Genomic DNA, 19,668 nt, shown 5'->3' with positions numbered 1-19,668 from the left:
CAATAACTTGTGCAAAAATCACCTGTACGTGTATGACGATCATGAGACGTTGAACGACGTGCATTGACATCAAATTCATGATGTTTTGCCTTTGGACAGAGTCGATTTTACTTTCCACAAAACTGACACTTTTACTACAAGTGTTTCTGACAAATTAAGGGGAACTGCAACATTTAAGCCGACTTTGAACGAACCCATCAGAATCCTAGTGGAATCTAACAGAACATTAAAACATAAAACTTTTTTTTTAAACAGAGTAGTCCGATATTACCCTTGACGTCCGACGGCAGGTTTAAGCAGACAAAGCTTGTCTGGCAAAACGGCTGTCGGAGTAATGTAGTTCTAAAAAAAAATCCCAAATTCATGGATAAATCAGCAGCAAATTTCAGGTAGGTTAATCATGTTAATTGAAACAAAATCATTTCTCAAAGAGAGGATTGGTTCCTTTAGGATAAGGGGAACCTTCTCCCATCTTCTCTTTGCTTTTTTTTAGTTGCATCAGACAGTCCTTGGTTAAGAGGTTGGTGGGAAAAAGCTTAAAAATAGGGGAACCCCTACTCAATTTTTTTTTGGGATACAGCAAATTTCTTGGCAAACCTTTTTTATGTACTTCCTTAGTACCATAAAGATAAAACCATATATCATATTATTATTTAGCAACTCTGACATGGGCATGAACCAACAGTAAGATGCCAGACTTGTGACTGAAGAGTTGTGGGTTCAACTCCTGTCAATGGCAATAAACCTAGAGCAATATATTTCCCTCGATTGTTCCAGTCTACTAAGTTGTTTAAACATGTGGTCAGGGCAATGATGGACATGTTGAATCTTGTATGCTATTTGCTTCATAAAGGAGTTGATAATGATATGGTTTAAAGGCCCAATGATCATGGATGATGATTCGTGAGACATTTTGAGACGATTTATTGTAAATTTCTATGACCATGTACAAGAAATAATGCTATCCGGGGTACTTCCATGTTTGAAAAGATATAACATCATATTGCATGTTTAATGCATGCTTTTAAGAGTCCTCTTTATTTGAATTGTACTGTCAAACCACAAATTTTCGACTTTAAATAGAAGAAGAGCTAATCTTGTTGTTTAAGGTTTCTTTGTATGTGGTCATTGAAATTTACTATATACATTGAATACTGCTGGAAAAAAAAAAACTTTTGACCTACCTACCTACCCACCTGTGAAATCCAGGGTCGGGAGAGGGGAAACAAATATATTCTTAAATGTGGCCTAAGAACCAAATCTTGCAGAGAGAGTTCGAATTTGGGCTATGAGTCATTTACTGTTCTAGAGTTATGCCTCTTTATATGTTGGTAAATTGCAAATTCTTTAGTTTCTGCACTCTAACTTGAGTTTGCCTCGTCCAAATTTTATAAAACTCATACACAATGTTAAGAACCACAACGCACAGAGTTTACATTTTGGCAGTATGTTATTAATGGTTCTAGAGTTATGCCCCTTTATAACTTGGAACATTGCCAATATTCCATTGTAATCCCTCTCAAGGCTACATTTCTCTAATTAATTTATAAACTGTTATAAAGAACAAAAAACACATTTAATTCATGCAATCAAAAGACACTTGCTATTTATTTTTTTAGTTATCGCCATTAGACAGACATGTGCAATGCAGGGGATATTGGAACTCTGTTCATTTGTTTTTTCAGAGACAACTGCATGTGGAATCAGGGAAAGATAACCTGTCTTTTGATACCTGAAATGACTTCTGTTACTTTTTGGGTGCTATAAACAGTTTCGTATAAAAAACTAGGGGTTATTCCCCGACTAAAAATAACCATGGAGGGAAATCCCTTTTTATTCATATAATTGGTGAAAAAGTATCATGTTTTTTGTATTCGATTGTAAAAACTAGTTAATTAGCTTTCAAATTAAACAGGTTGAATGATTAAAATAATTTTAAAAATTAGATTAAATATTCATTTTTTGAGGGGAGACAACACTGTAAACATCCTGTTTTTTTGGCAGTGAAAATTGAAAACTTATTTGCAGCCACTGTAGCTCTTTTCGAAGCAGGAAACCGTACCCTGAAACAAGATTTTTATTAAAGGCCAGGTAAAAACCTATGAATTTCATACAGTTTTGATTATGGGAAATGTGCCTGTATCATGTTTACATGGGTATGCACATGACCTGATTTCAGGTTTTTTATGTTCAGATTAGGCAACTTTTTCCCCATTTTCTCTGGATAGAACTTTTTTACTATATTAAAAGTACAGTATATTTTTATTTCAATATAAACTAGAGAAAATTCTGATTCCAGTAATATCTAGTTTTATACAAGTATCTTTATTAACCATTCCACCACTAAGGGTCACTTAGGCATGGTCCCTTAAAATATGACGTCATAGAAAAAAACTGTTGATTGCACCCTTAAAGGGTCAAACATATAATATAGTGAGGTTTTAGCATAGAAATGTGTTACTGAATGGAGTAAAACAATTCTGAAAAATATCATATGGCATGCATACATTAATTTAAAAGCATCAGTTTGGTATATTTAATGCAAATATTACAGATTTGTACATAGCAACCAGATATAAGAAAACCAGACTGTGTGCAAATTTTGAAGTTTTTTCATCTTTTTGCGACGTCATAATATTTTTATTCATTCTCTCATATATTTGGAACCAAAAGTTGCACATGAAAAGTGTAGATTTTTTCTACTTTGACCTTTACTACTGATCAGTGTAACATACATTTTTATTCATTATATTATATATTTGGTACTTTTTATAGTCAAATAGCTACAAGTGCCGTTCCTAAGAAATACACTATTTCAATATTTTTCTCAACTCAGCTACACCTTAGTTCATATAATACTAGGGACAAAATCTGTTTAAAGTAACTTTATTTATGTTTATTTCATAGTTTTTATTCTATTTATTCAATAGAAACCCAATTTTATGATTTTTTTTCTTTGTATAACTGATGAAAATGTGATACAGGAAATGTTTGGAATATGCCAGTTTAACTATTTGCCACTGGCCAATATGCCAATACTATGCGACATAAAAAATGAGCCGTAGTTTCACTATCGATGGTCGCAATCCTTAAAGTAAGACATCATTTTAATAGATATAATGTACAGATTCAGAAAAGTAGAGAATTTTTTATATATCGCATACAAAGTTTTGCTTAAGGGTGCTATAAACAGTTTCGTATAAAAAACTAGGGGTTATTCCCCGACTAAAAATAACCATGGAGGGAAATCCCTTTTTATTCATATAATTGGTGAAAAAGTATCATGTTTTTTGTATTCGATTGTAAAAACTAGTTAATTAGCTTTCAAATTAAACAGGTTGAATGATTAAAATAATTTTAAAAATTAGATTAAATATTCATTTTTTGAGGGGAGACAACACTGTAAACATCCTGTTTTTTTGGCAGTGAAAATTGAAAACTTATTTGCAGCCACTGTAGCTCTTTTCGAAGCAGGAAACCGTACCCTGAAACAAGATTTTTATTAAAGGCCAGGTAAAAACCTATGAATTTCATACAGTTTTGATTATGGGAAATGTGCCTGTATCATGTTTACATGGGTATGCACATGACCTGATTTCAGGTTTTTTATGTTCAGATTAGGCAACTTTTTCCCCATTTTCTCTGGATAGAACTTTTTTACTATATTAAAAGTACAGTATATTTTTATTTCAATATAAACTAGAGAAAATTCTGATTCCAGTAATATCTAGTTTTATACAAGTATCTTTATTAACCATTCCACCACTAAGGGTCACTTAGGCATGGTCCCTTAAAATATGACGTCATAGAAAAAAACTGTTGATTGCACCCTTTGGGGTAAAGATTGCATTCATGCAATCAAAAGACACCTGATATTGATCAATTTTGCAGACTTTATCACTACTTTTTAGAAATAAAAAAACAATGTGCCATGTGCACAACATTCTATGGTGGTATGTGTATAATTATACTTGTCAAGAAAATTCCGTAAAATGTGCATGGTGCAAGAATCTAATATTTATTCTAAAAATATTAATAAGTAATATTTATAATTGGAGTTATCTTCCTTTGTCCAATTAATACAATTGCTTTCCAATACTTAAAGGGGCCTTGGTGGCCAAGTGGTCTAAGTAGTAGAACTACTGTATCACTAGCCAGTCAACACTGAGGTTGTGAGTTTGAATCCCACATGTGGTAGGGGAACTAAATATTATTTTTTTTTATATATATGCACATCCATGGCTCTACAATCTGTCAATACATACATCTTGGCATTGCACAACATCATGTTTTTCTCTGATGGTATGGGTATTGCTCATTGTTGAAGACCGTACGGTGACCTATAGCTGTTAACTTCTATGTCATTTGGTCTCTGTTGGAGAGTTGTCTCATTGTCAATTATACCACATCTTCTTATTTTTATATCTACTCCAATCTTAAATGACTAATATTGTCAGTTTTCCTACTTAAGGATAGTGGTTCTCTCCAACCACTCCAACTTCTTCCACCAATAAAAATTTACCACCACAAAATAGCACAATAGTACTGAAAGTGGGGTTAAACGCCAATCAATTAATCCAAATGCTTAATACAATGCACTGTTCAATTTTTAGTCCCCACTGCAAAATGGATACAATCTTTACCTGTCAGTGCTCATTGAAGGTTTTTCTCATCAACAAACCTAAGTTTCAAGTTGGAAAGACCTTCAGTTGTTTTGGTGTTTAATTATTTTTTTCTTCCTTTCTTCCAAGAAAATGAAAAGGGATTTCCTCTTCAAAATATCAAACAGTATATCTGGATAACAATAAAAGTTTAGTTATGTATTTGAAAATAAATCAATGTTAGTACTTAGTACAGTATCTTTTTCATTACTGAAGTAGGCTTTATATATTTTTGCAGGCAGATTTTTAGAAGGACCAAAGGTTTTTTTTTTAAGAAGTTTATAGAAACTCAGCCAACTAACTCACAAACTGAATAAAGTCCAAAGGAATACATGTATAGCTTTTTAGTGAAATATAGAGTTTACATACAAAATAAAATCTGTCAAGTAAAATGTACTAAACACTGTTCAAATATAAAATTTCATCACCACTTGCAGTAGGAATTAAACTGATGACATCATGAACAGGATTATTCATAATTGTACCCATTTTTTGTTGCCATGACGCTTACCATTTAAAAAAAGACTTTAAAGGGGCTTTTTTACAAAATTTTTAGAAAGCATAATTTGAAAAAAAGAAAGTTTAGATATTTTTGTTTAAAAATTTACAAAAGCAGAATTTTGAAATAATAATTGTCCATTTTGTTGACTGATTTTGCCCACAAAAAGCATTCTTATATAGGTATAACAATGATTTATATAATTGTTTTTAAATCTATGACATTTAATCAAATAGATCTAGGAAAATAGTCAGAAAACTATTCGGTGTGCTTGTTTGTGTATTTATATTTGGTCACATGACCATCAACAGTCTTTGGAGGTCATCTCCATGGTTAATTAGGAGGTTAGTCCTAAAATATGCACAAGATGTTGATACTTTATAATAATCTCATGCATTGTTTATTGCTTCCTTTTGTGATCTTGGAAATATTTTATTACTGGTATGTTTTAAATCAATGCCCATTAACATACAACATTGGAATTATGGTGATTATTAAGGAAAGTTTCAGAATGCATATAGTATTATTTGTTATGCTCCTTGCCACTAAATATCATGGTCATATTATGTTACCTTTGTCTGCCATATGTCCTTTTGTCATTCTGAAATCAAACAGTTGTCCAGACTTTTTATAGACCCATCAAGGACACAAAATATCATGGTATACCCTTATAGTCTTTTTGTAAGTCCAAATGTCGTACAAAAGCAAGAGAATGCTGTGATCAAAATCAAAGAAACTTTTAAACAATATTTGAATCAGTGAAAGAAAACTCTATTTCTATTGTGAAAAAAAATCGATTTGTTCAGAGTTAAGGGAAATTAACTGTCAGTTGAAGGCAATTTTTCACATATTATGCACTAACTTGAACGAGGTCTCAACATACAAATTTGAGTACAGATGTTCGACGTGGGTTAAAAAACCACCCCAATTCATATATTGATTTACACGAAAATCACTACCCATTCATATATTTCATAAGAAAATCATAACCTATTTATATATATTTTCCAGCTATCATGACATCTTATATAGACGTTAACCACATGGGATCATTCCTATTATTAGATAAAAAGATCTGAATACAGTTTTTACAGACATCTTAACAGAAGATGAACATTAATGACCCATTTACATGTAAATTTCTACCCATTGATATATTACCTCTTTCAAATTGCACCCCATTGATATATTTGGAATTCCAAAAAAGTTACCAATACCAACGGCACATCTGTGTATACTCCCCCTGTGAACATGAAAATGCTTGGATCCATTTATATGAAACTTTACACCATAAATTGGATAAGTAAAATACCTTTTAAAAATTTTATGAATTTCCGTTTCAGAGTTATGGTGTTTTAACAGCTAAATGCCAGGCAATTTTGGTACACGTAAGGAAATTGTCCTGCAAGTTTTAGTGCCACGCCATTTAACTGACTTCCACTCCCCCTGTGAACATGAAAATGCTTGGATCCATTTATATGAAACTTTACACCATAAATTGGATAAGTAAAATACCTTTTAAAAATTTTATGAATTTCCATTTCAGAGTTATGGTGTTTTAACAGCTAAATGCCAGGCAATTTTGGTACACCTAAGGAAATTTTCCTGCAAGTTTTAGTGCCACGCCATTTAACTGACTTCCACTCCCCCTGTGAACATGAAAATGCTTGGATCCATTTATATGAAACTTTACACCATAAATTGGATAAGTAAAATACCTTTTAAAAATTTTATGAATTTCCATTTCAGAGTTATGGTGTTTTAACAGCTAAATGCCAGGCAATTTTGGTACACCTAAGGAAATTTTCCTGCAAGTTTTAGTGCCACGCCATTTAACTGACTTTTTATGTGCAACTTTTCAACTTCCCTTTTTGTGTGTGTTATACCAGTAGATATTGCTTTGATTATTTAAAATACATTAGAACAGGATGTTGACTTACAGATTGACTTTGGCTTTCATTCCAGTTGACTGACTTTTAATTGGCAATTATTCTTGTCTGGACTATTTTTAGCTCACCTGACCTGAAAGGTCAAGTGAGCTTTTCTCATCACTTTGCGTCCGTCGTCCGTAAACTTTTACAAAAATCTTCTCCTCTGAAACTACTGGGCCAAATTTGACCAAACTTGGCCACAATCATCATTGGGGTATCTAGTTTAAAAAGTGTGTCCGATGACCCCGCCAACCAACCAAGATGGCCGCCATGGCTTAAAATAGAACATAGGGGTAAAATGTAGATTTTGGCTTATATCTCTGAAACCAAAGCATTTAGAGCAAATCTGACATGGGGTAAAATTGTTTATCAGGTCAAGATCTATCTGCCCTGAAATTTTCAGACCAATCAGGCAACCCGTTGTTGGGTTGCTGCCCCTGAATTGGTAATTTTAAGGAAATTTTGTCGTTTTTGGTTATTATCTTGAATATTATTATAGATAGAGATAAACTGTAAACAGCAATAATGTTCAGCAAAGTATGATCTACAAATAAGTCAACTTGACCAAAATGGTCAGTTGACCCCTTAAGGAGTTATTGCCCTTTATAGTCAATTTTTAACCATTTTTCGTAAATTTTTGTAATCTTTTACAAAAATCTTCTCCTCTGAAACTACTAAGACAAATTTAACCAAAATTGTCCACAATCATCATTAGGGTATCTAGTTTAAAAAATGTGTCCGATGACCCTGCCCAAAAACCAAGATGGCCGACATGGCAAAAAAATAATACATAGGGTAAAATGCAGTTTTTGGCTCATATCTCTGAAACCAAAGCATTTAGAGCAAATCTGATGGTATAAAATTGTTCATTAGGTCAAGATCTATCTGCCCTGAAATTTTCAGACCAATCAGGCAACATGTTGTTGGGTTGCTGCCCCTGAATTGGTAATTTTAAGAAAATTTTGCAGCTTTTGGTTATTATCTTGAATATTATTATAGATAGAGATAAACTGTAAACAGCAATAATGTACAGCAAAGTTAGATCTACAAATAAGTCAACATGACTATAATTGTCAATTGACCCCTTAAGGAGTTATTGCCCTTTATAGTCAATTTTTTACAATTTTCATAAATTTTGTAAATTTTTGTAAATTTTTACAAAATATTTTCCACTGTAACTACTGGGCCAAGTTCATTATAGATAGAGATAATAGTAAGGAGCAAGAATGTTCAGTAAAGTAAGATCTACAAACTCATCACCATCACCAAAACACAATTTTGTCATGAATCCATCTGTGTCCATTGTTTAATATGCACATAGACCAAGGTGAGCGACACAGGCTCTTTAGAGCCTCTAGTTTGCAGTACCTGCTGATCTTGAGTGAATTTTTTGGTGCATCTTAATTATGGTTATAGTGTTCTTTTTATTTGTCCTTGTACATTTTTAACCTTTACTGTTTAGTTTACAAGTGAGAGATTTAGCTAGCTATAAAACCATGTTTAATCCACCATTTCCTTCATTAGGAAATGCCTGTACCAAGTCAGGAATATGACAGTTTTCCATTCGTTAGATGTGTTTGAGTTTTGATTTTGCCACTCTATAAAGGACTTTCCGTTTTGAATATCCCTTGGAGCTCGGTATTTTTGTTACTTTACTTTTTAGTGTATAAGATGACTTACAGATATAATTTACATCATGTGCATTTGGTTTCAGTTGACTGACTTTTGGAGATAAGGCTGGTACAATTTAACAAAGCATGTATACTAATAAGTTTCTACAGTGACAAAAGTTTCACATTTATTTTTTACAGTAAGACGTGTAAAAGTTTATCACAGAAAGGAAAAATTATTCCTCCATTTGATTCTTACAGAAAAGTAAGTTGAGATTCTTTAATAGTTTTTGTCATTTTAAGGCAAGGTATACATAATTGCATGCCTCTAGCTGAATTTGAGTTAGAAAACGTGTCATTAGTAATGCAAGTTATCTCCCTTACTTCAAGAGAGGAAAAATAGGCACACAACGGAGAAATTACCTCGTGTGTGTAACGGGGTATTTTCTAGGTAAATACAACACAAACGATGATCTAGGGTTCTTTTCTTTTAATACACTATATTTAGACCCTAAAACATATAACAACAAATAATAAATATTCACATGACAAGACAGTACATGTAACATATGGGCAAAGGGGAATAACTACAATTTATACTCATTCCTTTAAATATCTATATACTCAAATAAGCCCTTTACTCACAAAAATCTAACCCTTTAGTTAACTTTCCAATACAATATTCATATGTATCTCATAGTAATAAATAATTATATACATCTCAAATCTTTTAAAGAGTTGTCCATTTTATAAATAAATGTGTATACAAAGTATACAAATTCTGACCAACATAAATATATCACATAAACTACACTTCACATAAACAGACAATTACTTAAATAAAACTAGACAGCACAGACATTACAAGTAAACAACATAGAACACAATGCTTACCATGTATATGGTACATAGGTCAGTGTAGAAATTGGAAACATCACAGTGCTGTGTATAAATCTGAGCACTACTCATACATGTCATATGAAAAGGTATTAATCCATATCCTGAATAAATAAAAATATAACATTCATAAGTCCAGTGACAGGACTATTTCACTAATTAAATAAAATACACAACTACATTTAAAATATGTAGTTTCAGAGTTCTGTATTATTCAAATACCAAATTTATCTATCTATTACTTTTAATGTAACTTTATAATATTTAAAGTACTAGAATGTTTTATATTAAAATGTTTAACATGACTCTGTGTTATTATTTAATGATTGAATCTTTTACTCTTTCATACTCAAAATATTCCTCCATTCAAATACATACATTCAATCCTTTCATAAAGTATTAAAATAACATACTATTAATTTGTTAATTAGAAATAAGGTTAATCAACTGACCTGAATATAAGAATATTGAAAATCCAAGAATATGAAGTATAATATATATAAGAAATCAATTTATCAAGCAGGTTATTTTTCACCACTGCATTTCAATATGTCTGCAGTATTAATCTCCAGAAACAAAGAAAACCTATAGTAAGGCCTAAGGCCTAAAGATTGACCAATCAAAAGGCTAGAATTTTCCCTCCAAAATGATATGACAGAAAAGAGGTTCACCAAAGGTTATGAGGTTTAATCATATTTAATATATATCAATCAAATATGACTCTGCCACAAACTCCCCCTGGATGTAAAATGACGTCCCGGTCATTTACAAGAAGGAATACATACATATAGAAATATCAATAAAAAAAATGTTCCTAAAATAAATATAATAAAATACTAATCATTAGTAATGACTGCGAGTAGTGCCTCGCCTGCTTGTCTCTCTAATCCTGAAAATAAACCATGTCTCAAACAATCAGAAATAAACTTAGCCTTTTGTTCCCACTGTTGCTGTATAGGAACAGCAACCTTGTGAACAAACTCACCTGAGCGCATCCATTCTGGTTCAAGACAGATACGTGTTGAACGTCTAGGTACAGGAACTGGAGGTAATGGTATCACAACTGGTTCTGGTTGCGTCTCTATCTCATCCTGTTGATCTCCTGAAGCGCTTCCGACGGTGCTCTGAACATCAGAATCATCTCCACTGGCACCAGTTGCAGTAGAGTGGGCGTCCCCATCTAATTATGTGTCATTCTGTACTGGAGTGTCCATATCTTGTAAAGTAGGGTCCATATGATACTGTGGAATCTAACAAGAACATCTAACTCCTCATCACTGCTCTCATAATCAGATGGCTCTGGTGATGGCTGTTCTGTTCTTTGTATCAAACTTGTTCTTGGAGGTGGTACTGGTCTGGGTAGTGGTTCTGGCTTTCTCTGAGTGATGTAACCCACAGGCAAAAGAAGATTCCTATGAAGTGTGCGTCTACGGCCCTCTCCGTTCTCCTTCTGTACGGTGTAAACTGGCACATCACTGTTAGGTTGATCGATGATAACATAGACATCATCTTCCCAACGGTCAGCTATCTTATGTTTCCCATCATAAGCTACCACTTTCACCAATACTTTATCCCCAATCTCTAAAGTAGCTCCTCTGGCTTTTAAATCATAGCCTGTCTTCTGTTTCTCTCTGGCTCTGTCTGCAGCCTTAGATGCCAACTCATAAGCTTTGACAAGTCTCTCTCTTAGTTCCTGAATGTACTTGGACTGTGGCTGTCTGACTTTATCTGTGGTTAGTCCAAATGCTATATCTATAGGCAAGTTAGGTTCTCTACCAAACATCAGAAAATAAGGTGAATGGCTGGTGGCTTCATGGCAGGTACAGTTGTAAGCATGTAGAAGTGGAGCAACATGAGTCTTCCAGTTTATTTTCTGGTGTGGCTGTAAGGTTCCCAACATGCCAAGTAGAGTCCTGTTGAACCTCTCAGTCATGCCATTTCCCATAGGGTGATAAGGTGTTGTCCTTGATTTCTGTACTCCAAGTAGCTGACAGAGTTCCTTAATCACCTTGCTCTCGAAGTTGGCTCCTTGGTCTGAGTGCAATCTCTGTGGTATGCCATAATGCACTATAAAGCTGTTAAACAGAGCTTCTGCCGTTGTTCGGGCGGTCTGGTTCCTTGTTGGTACAGCTTGAGCATAGCGTGTGTAGTGGTCAGTAATTACAAGGATGTTCTGTATGCCTCCTTTAGATGGTTCCAATGTTAAGAAGTCCAAACACACCAACTCCATAGGCTGTGATGATGAAATGTTGATCAATGGAGCTCTGTGTGGGTCTTTCTTTCTCTTGAGACATCTGTCACAGTGATTGATCCATTCATCAATATCCTTGTTCATGGCTGGCCAGTAAAATCTATCTCTGACTAAGCTGTTTGTCCTATCCCTTCCTGGATGACCCATCTCATTGTGCAATGATTCCAAAACTATAGGTACATGTGTAGATGGTAAGACTAATTGTCTAATATTCCTTCCATCTATTGTTATCTCCCTGTATAGTATGTTGTCATGCAACTGCAGCTGATCAAAATGGCGATTCAGAGAACTAGATGGTAACTGTCCTTTCCTGGGTTTAGATCCTGACTTCACAAAGTCAATCCAAGGCTTAAGATGTGTATCTGACTGTTGAACTGCAGCCCAATCAATATCATGCTCCACTTGCATGTGTAGATCAATGTTCATGGTGTTGATAACATCAGGTTCAACAACTAAAGTGTCAACATATGGTGTTCCTATGGTTCCACAAATTGCCTTGATACTGTCTAAAGATAAGGTAGCTTCCTGTGCTGGTGGTAATCTGGAAAGTGCATCAGCATCGTTGTTAATCTTTCCTGGCCTGTATGCTATGTCAAAATCATATGCTGCAAGTGCTGATAACCATCTGTGGCCTGTTGCATCTAACTTCGCTGATGTAAGTACGTAAGTTAATGGGTTGTTGTCTGTTACCACATGAAATCGGTGTCCATACAAGTAATCGTGGAACTTATCTGTAATTGCCCATTTTAAAGCGAGGAATTCCATCTTATGAGCAGGATAGTTTTTCTCAGCTTTGGTCAGTCCTCTGCTGGCATATGCAACTACTCTGAGTTTGGCTTCTTGCTCTTGATACAGCACAGCTCCTAGACCTAAACCACTGGCATCTGTGTGCAACTCAAATGGTCTGTGATAATCTGGATAAGCCAATACAGGTGCTGATGCTAAACTCTGCTTAAGCTGATTGAATGCTGTTTCTTCTTTGTCTCCCCAAGTCCAAGAGTGTTGTTCTCTTTTTTTCTTCTTTCCTGATTTTGGCTTTGGTGCTGGCATAAGATCAGTCAAAGGTCTTGCTATCTGGCTGAAGTTCCTAATAAATCTACGGTAATAACCAGCAAATCCTATAAACCGTCGAACTTCCTCCGGTGTAGTTGGAGTAGGCCAAGACATCACTTTATCTATTTTCTCAGGGTCTGTTTCTACACCATCTTTGGATACTATGTGGCCAACATACTTTACTCGTGGCATGAAGAATGAGCATTTCCCAGGTGATAACTTCAGGTTGTCTTCCCGGATTCTATCAAATACTAGCTTCAGTCGCTTCAGATGTTCTTCATGGGAGTTGGCAAAAATAATGACATCATCAATAAAGATACAACAGATGTTCATATGGTAATCGCTGAGGCATTCTTGCATGAGGCGTTGGTAAGTAGCTGGTGAGTTTGTCAAACCGAATGGCATGCGGTTGTACTCATACAATCCAAGCGGACCTACAGTAAATGCTGTTCTTTCCTTATGTACTTCCAATATCTCGACTTGATGGTAACCACTTTTCATATCGATGACTGTAAAGTATGAATTCCCTGCTAAGCGATCTAGAATGTCCTCTATACGTGGCAAAGCATATGCATCTTTTTTCGTATGGTTATTAAGTTGACGAAAATCCACACACATTCGTAGAGAGCCATCTTTCTTCTTGACGAGTACTACGTTTGATGAATACGGGCTGTGCGACTTCCTTATAATCCCTGCTCTCAACAACTGGTAAATGTGAGCCTTTACTTCCTCATACATGGATGGCGGTATGCGTCTATATCTCTGTTTAAAAGGATGGGTATCGTTAAGTTCAATCTCATGTTGTACCAGATGTGTATGTCCAACATCAATATCGCACTTAGAAAAGATGTCGCTGTATGATGTTATGAAGTTCTTTCCTCTCTCAAGTTCATCAGATGACAAGTTCTTTACATCAACCTTTACTTGTTCCAAAAGTGGATTGGTAAAATCTGTACTAGATAAATCAGGTTGGTCTTGAATATCTACTGGTTGTAATTGAGCAATCACTGCCTTAGGTGGAAAAGTAACAGTTCTAGTTGTTATGTTGCTGATGTTCACATCTACTCTTTGGCTGATTCCATACTTGTAACTAATTAAAGATGGTGCAATATCTAAGTCATCTGGTATGACTGACTGTAATGTTTGTTGTACCATGGCAGATGTTGGATGATAAGGTAAAGCTTTATCAATGTAACCAGTTATACATATGTTGGAATTCGGTGGTATGGTAATTGGTCTCTGTTCTGCATTCTGAATGACTGCCAATTGATTCTTGTTCCTTTGTAGCTCCTTCTCTCGCAAAGTAATACAGCGGAATGATGTATACCATGGTGTGGTTAACTTAGCAGACTGTAAAAATTTATTTCCATGTCGTTGACGACAACTATCCATGATGTTTGTAAGTAAGTTGGTACCCAGTAGGAGTGGTACAGCTGAGTTGTATTCACTGTCAGGAACAACCAAAAATATACAAGTGTGGTGTTGATCTAGCTGTTTAATATATAAATCCACTTCTATATATCCAATATAAGGTAAAGATTCACCATCTGCACACTCAATCTTTAGTAGTTGACTGAAGGTCTGTATCGGTATATGTTGAAGATGTTGGTTGTAGAATGACTTACTAACTGTAGAAACGGTTGATCCAGTGTCTAATAAAGAAGTTGATTCTATTCCTTCCAAAGTAACTTTTGTTTCAGTCGGTGAACCACAAAGTCCAGGTGGTATCTTGCTAGATGCTGTACTTCTACAAATCTGCTGTATGGGGCTGCTATCAGAACTGTCTACATCCCGCCCCTTGGCGTATACTCCCTGGCGTTTAAATGTTGAAACTGAGCTGGCTTATTGGCACATCCTCTTGCAAAATGTCCCTCTTGACCACATTTCCTACAGTATATAGGTCTCTGCCTCTCATATGTGGGTTGCTGTCCTTCAAATGCAGGTTGCTGTTTTTCATATGCGGGTTGCTGTTTCTCATATCCTTGACCATTCCATCTACCTGTTGTATAATTACCTTGGAAATTACCTCTTTGATTTCCTCTATAATTATTGCCTCTATAGTTTCCTCTATAATTATTGCCTCTATAGTTTCCTCTACTTTGTCCTTGGTACTGGTTCTGATTTTGATGTTGTTGCATACCAGTTTCAATTCTGTCTAATCTAGATGTTATTACATTCATGAATCCTGTAAAACTTTCTTCTTGTTCATTATCATGATCATTATCATCATCATCAGTATTCTTGCTCACAGCCTTCTTTGATGTTCCCTTTGTTGTAGTTTTCAATGTAGGCATATCTATGATGTTATCCTTTTCTATCCTACGTAAAGCAACGTGCAAAGAATCAAATGTTGTATATTTCTCTTTCTCGTAATGGCTAATAGCTTTCAAATTCTGGCGTAGTCCTTTCCATAGCATATCGTGTAACATTTCATCCGCTTCCGATCTTTTTACTTTGTCTGTCTGCAATGCCTTTTCTAATATATCTTCCAATCTAAAACTCCATGCAGAAAAATCTTCATCTTCATGTTGGGTGGCATTGTAGAATTCTCGCATGACAGATTCATTTTCCTCTACTACACCAAATACGCTGTCCATCTTCTGTAATATTGCTGATAATTCTGCATGTGGACCAATACGCATCACTACTTTCCCTGCCGGATCCTTCAATGATCTCCGTACTGACTGAGTTATTAACTCCTTGCTGTGGGTTTTGTCGTTGATAAGACATACTAGTTCGTATCTCCACAAATCATATGTTACTTCTCCACTTCCTAACTTATCCTTTCCTGAAAAGTATGGTAATCTTGGTGGATTGATGTAAGTAGATGTTGGTTTTATTCCTGCTTTTACGTCAGATTTATCCTCCTTTACTAATGATGACATTAAATCCTTTATGTTCTGTGGTATTTCTGACGGTTTTTCTCCTAAGGTTTGCAGTGCCTTAGCAAGGTCCTCGAATCCACTCATGATGATGTTGTATGTATATATATATCCTGTTCTATAAATAATTCCTAGTGTCGTACAAGAAAATGTAAGATGAGACTACAAATACCTACAATTCAAACAAACTACCACTAAGTATAAATATGAAAACACCAACAGGTGTATAAAGAAGGAAATAGAAAGAAGAAAGAAAAAATAATTGTACTAAGTACTGAATAGACAAACACCTAAAGGTGTAAAATAAAGAACAAAATAAATATCAGTCAAAACTGAATCAAAATCAAATGTCTGAAAAAAAAAATAATAAAGTACTAATGATATATATAAAGTATCAACTAAATAAGAAAATATACTAATGAAATATAATGTATAAATAAGAAAATGTGAAATGAAAAACTCAAGTGAAGTTACCAACTATCAAGTAAACTTACTATAAATCAATAGATGTAATGTAAAATAGCAAAATAGTAAGAGTTATTTCCCTTTACCTAGGAGAAATACTAAACTAATACCTGAGTAAATGAATGTATACAATGAATTACCTCCCCTGAATATGAAACTAACTGTAACAATCTACAAAAAAAAAATAAGTGTATTAGGATTATCTCCCCTGATACCAAATCATCTACAAAAGATATAAATATAATATATTAATTATCTCCCCTTATAATAACCAATAAGAACAAAAAAAAAAAAAATAATATATATAAATACCTAGTAAGTATCAACAAATGTATAGGTAATGTAGTGCAGTAAATAATATATATAACTAAAGCATGTATACTAAAGTACTATATACTTAACCTTTGTCTCTCAATATACCATATATGTATCGCTCAATGTTATATATCACATATAACCTATGTCTCGCAAAACCTAATGTGTGACTCACAATACCGTATGTCTCGCTTACCTTTTCACACACATAAAATAAATAATATACTAATACTGCTGCACCTGAAAAGGGCTTGGGTACTTTTATTAAACACTCAACACATATAATACTATGAATTCAAATTAATCACACTGAATTATAGCAACTCCAAGTAAAGTGTAACAAGTAACTATACTAAAATAGCTTGCAAAAGCACAAGTCAGTAGACTAAAGTTCCAAGTTAACTATCAACTCCAGTATGAAAAGTACAACTGTTCAATCACAATAGATCAACTAAGTGTCAGGTAGTACTAAACAGTAAAGTATGAAAAGGGATTAGTAAACTAAACTGTAACTGAATAGGTAGGTATCACAATCTCAAAGTACAAACAATCATTCACAGACACATACACACAATTATACTAAGTGCCTAACCTAATCAAATCCCTATTTATCAAACAAAGTTTACGTTTAATAAATAAAAGAAAATTAAAAAAAAAATGTTAACTACTATGTAAACAGTAAACCTATATTCAAGTACACATGTACTGAGACACAAAGTACACTAATGTCAAGGTCACACAAACAATATACAAGTAGAATAATATGATACACAAAATTAATTTACACAACACAAGGACAACACAATGTTAAACACAAATATTTACTAACACATGTAATACAAATACAAAACACACACACAATATACTATGAAATGTGTTTCTTGACTGTAAACGACAACAAAGTATGTATCAGCTTTCTATTTCACTGCCTGTAATACTATGTTGAATATCAACAAGTCAAAGAACACTAAACATGCAAACAAACAAATGAAATTCTTTGAGCTTACTGTATAAATCAAATTATATTACTATATATTGCTCAATGAAATGTCAAGTCAACCAAATATACAGGTATAATACAGTAAACAAGCAAATGCTATGTCTACAAATGCAGTTTTCAATTTTGGATTTCAACAGCTGATTATGTTTCAAGTTATTACTACATGTACTTTCACACAATATATACTATGTCAACACAAATATGTAGGGGGATATATATTCTCACCAAATAGGTATGTCTTTCAATCACAAATAATAAATACACAATGCAAAAGCATAAATGTTCACATCATCACTGCAAAACTGTGTTGATTTTCTCATTTGTCCATGTGAAACAATCACTTCCGGTTCACGGTTCATTCCAGGTCACAGCTTCTGTGAGGCTCCAAACGATAAACCTTTGTGGGCGCCAAATGTAACGGGGTATTTTCTAGGTAAATACAACACAAACGATGATCTAGGGTTCTTTTCTTTTAATACACTATATTTAGACCCTAAAACATATAACAACAAATAATAAATATTCACATGACAAGACAGTACATGTAACATATGGGCAAAGGGGAATAACTACAATTTATACTCATTCCTTTAAATATCTATATACTCAAATAAGCCCTTTACTCACAAAAATCTAACCCTTTAGTTAACTTTCCAATACAATATTCATATGGATCTCATAGTAATAAATAATTATATACATCTCAAATCTTTTAAAGAGTTGTCCATTTTATAAATAAATTTGTATACAAAGTATACAAATTCTGACCAACATAAATATATCACATAAACTACACTTCACATAAACAGACAATTACTTAAATAAAACTAGACAGCACAGACATTACAAGTAAACAACATAGAACACAATGCTTACCATGTATATGGTACATAGGTCAATAAATAGCTCTTTCAAAATTGAAGAAGTAATAGGCATTCTAATATGACGTGCTTCTTTCGCTTTGTAAACAACACCATGATAAAATTCTCGATATATCTATACTTAGCGCAGATTCAGAGATGTACATGATAATGGCTGTTACAATATACCTCACTCGTAAATCCACATGTATCGTAACCTATGTGCAAAGGCTATGCCGATTTCTCTGTGTTAAAAATTACAATTGAAAAAACGACAGAACCTTTATTCTTATTCTGATCCATAACAAAAAGAATTAACGCATGAGAGCTCGGAAAAATGTACAAAATCAAAATAAAATAAAATTCAGCGAAATTCCATTAAAGCTTTTGGTGCATTAAAGTCATTTCAAAACATGACGTCAAACAAACGAATGAAAAGGCTAAAGCTGAAGGTTTTTCCGTTACGTGAACCCTCCAAAATTCTGATAATATTGCATTAGAATGGAGTTTTGAGTTAGGTGTTGTTTTATTTTCTATTCTTTTGCATTATTCGCACATTCACTGATTTCAGCAAGTCCACATGGCGGCTTCTTAGTTACGAAATGTCAAATGTGGATTTGACAATAGCTTACGAGAAAAAAATGTAAATTAAATATGGCAATTGTTGTGGTTGAGAATTAAAAGAATTAAACACATTTTTTCTAGTGGTTATTAGGCCCCTGCCGTAGCGGAGGAGGCATTAAGTTTTACCCTGTCCGTCTGTATGTCCGTACGTCCCAAAGTTGGTTTCCGTTCTCTTAACTTTAGTTTTCTTAATCAAATGTTATGAAACTTATACACAATGCTTATTACCACAAAACACAGATCAAATTTGAATTTTACTGGTCGAGCACAAAATATGGTCTTTTCAGACTCAGAGCAGTTTGTAGTGATATTTCATCTAATTTATTCTTCCCGCTAAGTGAACTACCTCAGCGTGAGTCCAAGCATTTCTTTGTGACAATTAAAAGGTTAAAGTCAGATGGCATATCAGATCACCTATTGCTACAACCAAGAACACAACAGTAGTCCGTGTTAGAATCTTTTTATGTGTCGGTGTTGATACAGTTGTCTTGTCAATATAAATTTTGTTTCAAATGCCCCTCGCGTTGCATGTACATATAAACGCAAACACTTAATCAGGTGATTGTTTTTCCAGCTCTGCATGGTCACTGCTTATCAACTGTAAGCCCCCAGTTGATGAA

The 19,668-nt window shown here is 34.0% G+C and overlaps 1 protein-coding gene and 1 long non-coding RNA gene across 7 annotated transcripts in view; one reads left to right on the top strand and one right to left on the bottom strand.

Moving 5' to 3' along the window:
- The window catches only part of LOC127709698 (GPI inositol-deacylase-like), a 283,867-nt gene that overhangs the window by 145,204 nt on the left and 118,995 nt on the right, over positions 1–19,668 (top strand). For all 6 annotated transcript variants that reach the window (XR_007985716.1, XR_007985717.1, XM_052215342.1 and 3 more), the window contains exon 16: positions 8,903–8,966. Coding sequence is in view for 4 of the 6 variants with exons in the window: in XM_052215342.1 (XP_052071302.1) it covers positions 8,903–8,966 (64 nt within the window). In the remaining 2 variants the exon portion in view is untranslated. The remainder of the gene's footprint in view (positions 1–8,902; positions 8,967–19,668) is intronic.
- LOC127709763 (uncharacterized) lies at positions 9,133–18,456 on the bottom strand. The gene is made up of 2 exons (XR_007985746.1): positions 17,790–18,456; positions 9,133–9,702 (listed from the first exon to the last, which is right to left on the bottom strand). It is a non-coding gene; the product is annotated as an uncharacterized LOC127709763 (long non-coding RNA).

This window comes from Mytilus californianus, unplaced genomic scaffold (genome assembly GCF_021869535.1).
Source record: "Mytilus californianus isolate M0D057914Y unplaced genomic scaffold, xbMytCali1.0.p SCAF_7, whole genome shotgun sequence".
NCBI lineage: Eukaryota > Metazoa > Mollusca > Bivalvia > Mytilida > Mytilidae > Mytilus > Mytilus californianus.
This window is presented reverse-complemented; position numbering and strand designations above follow the sequence as displayed.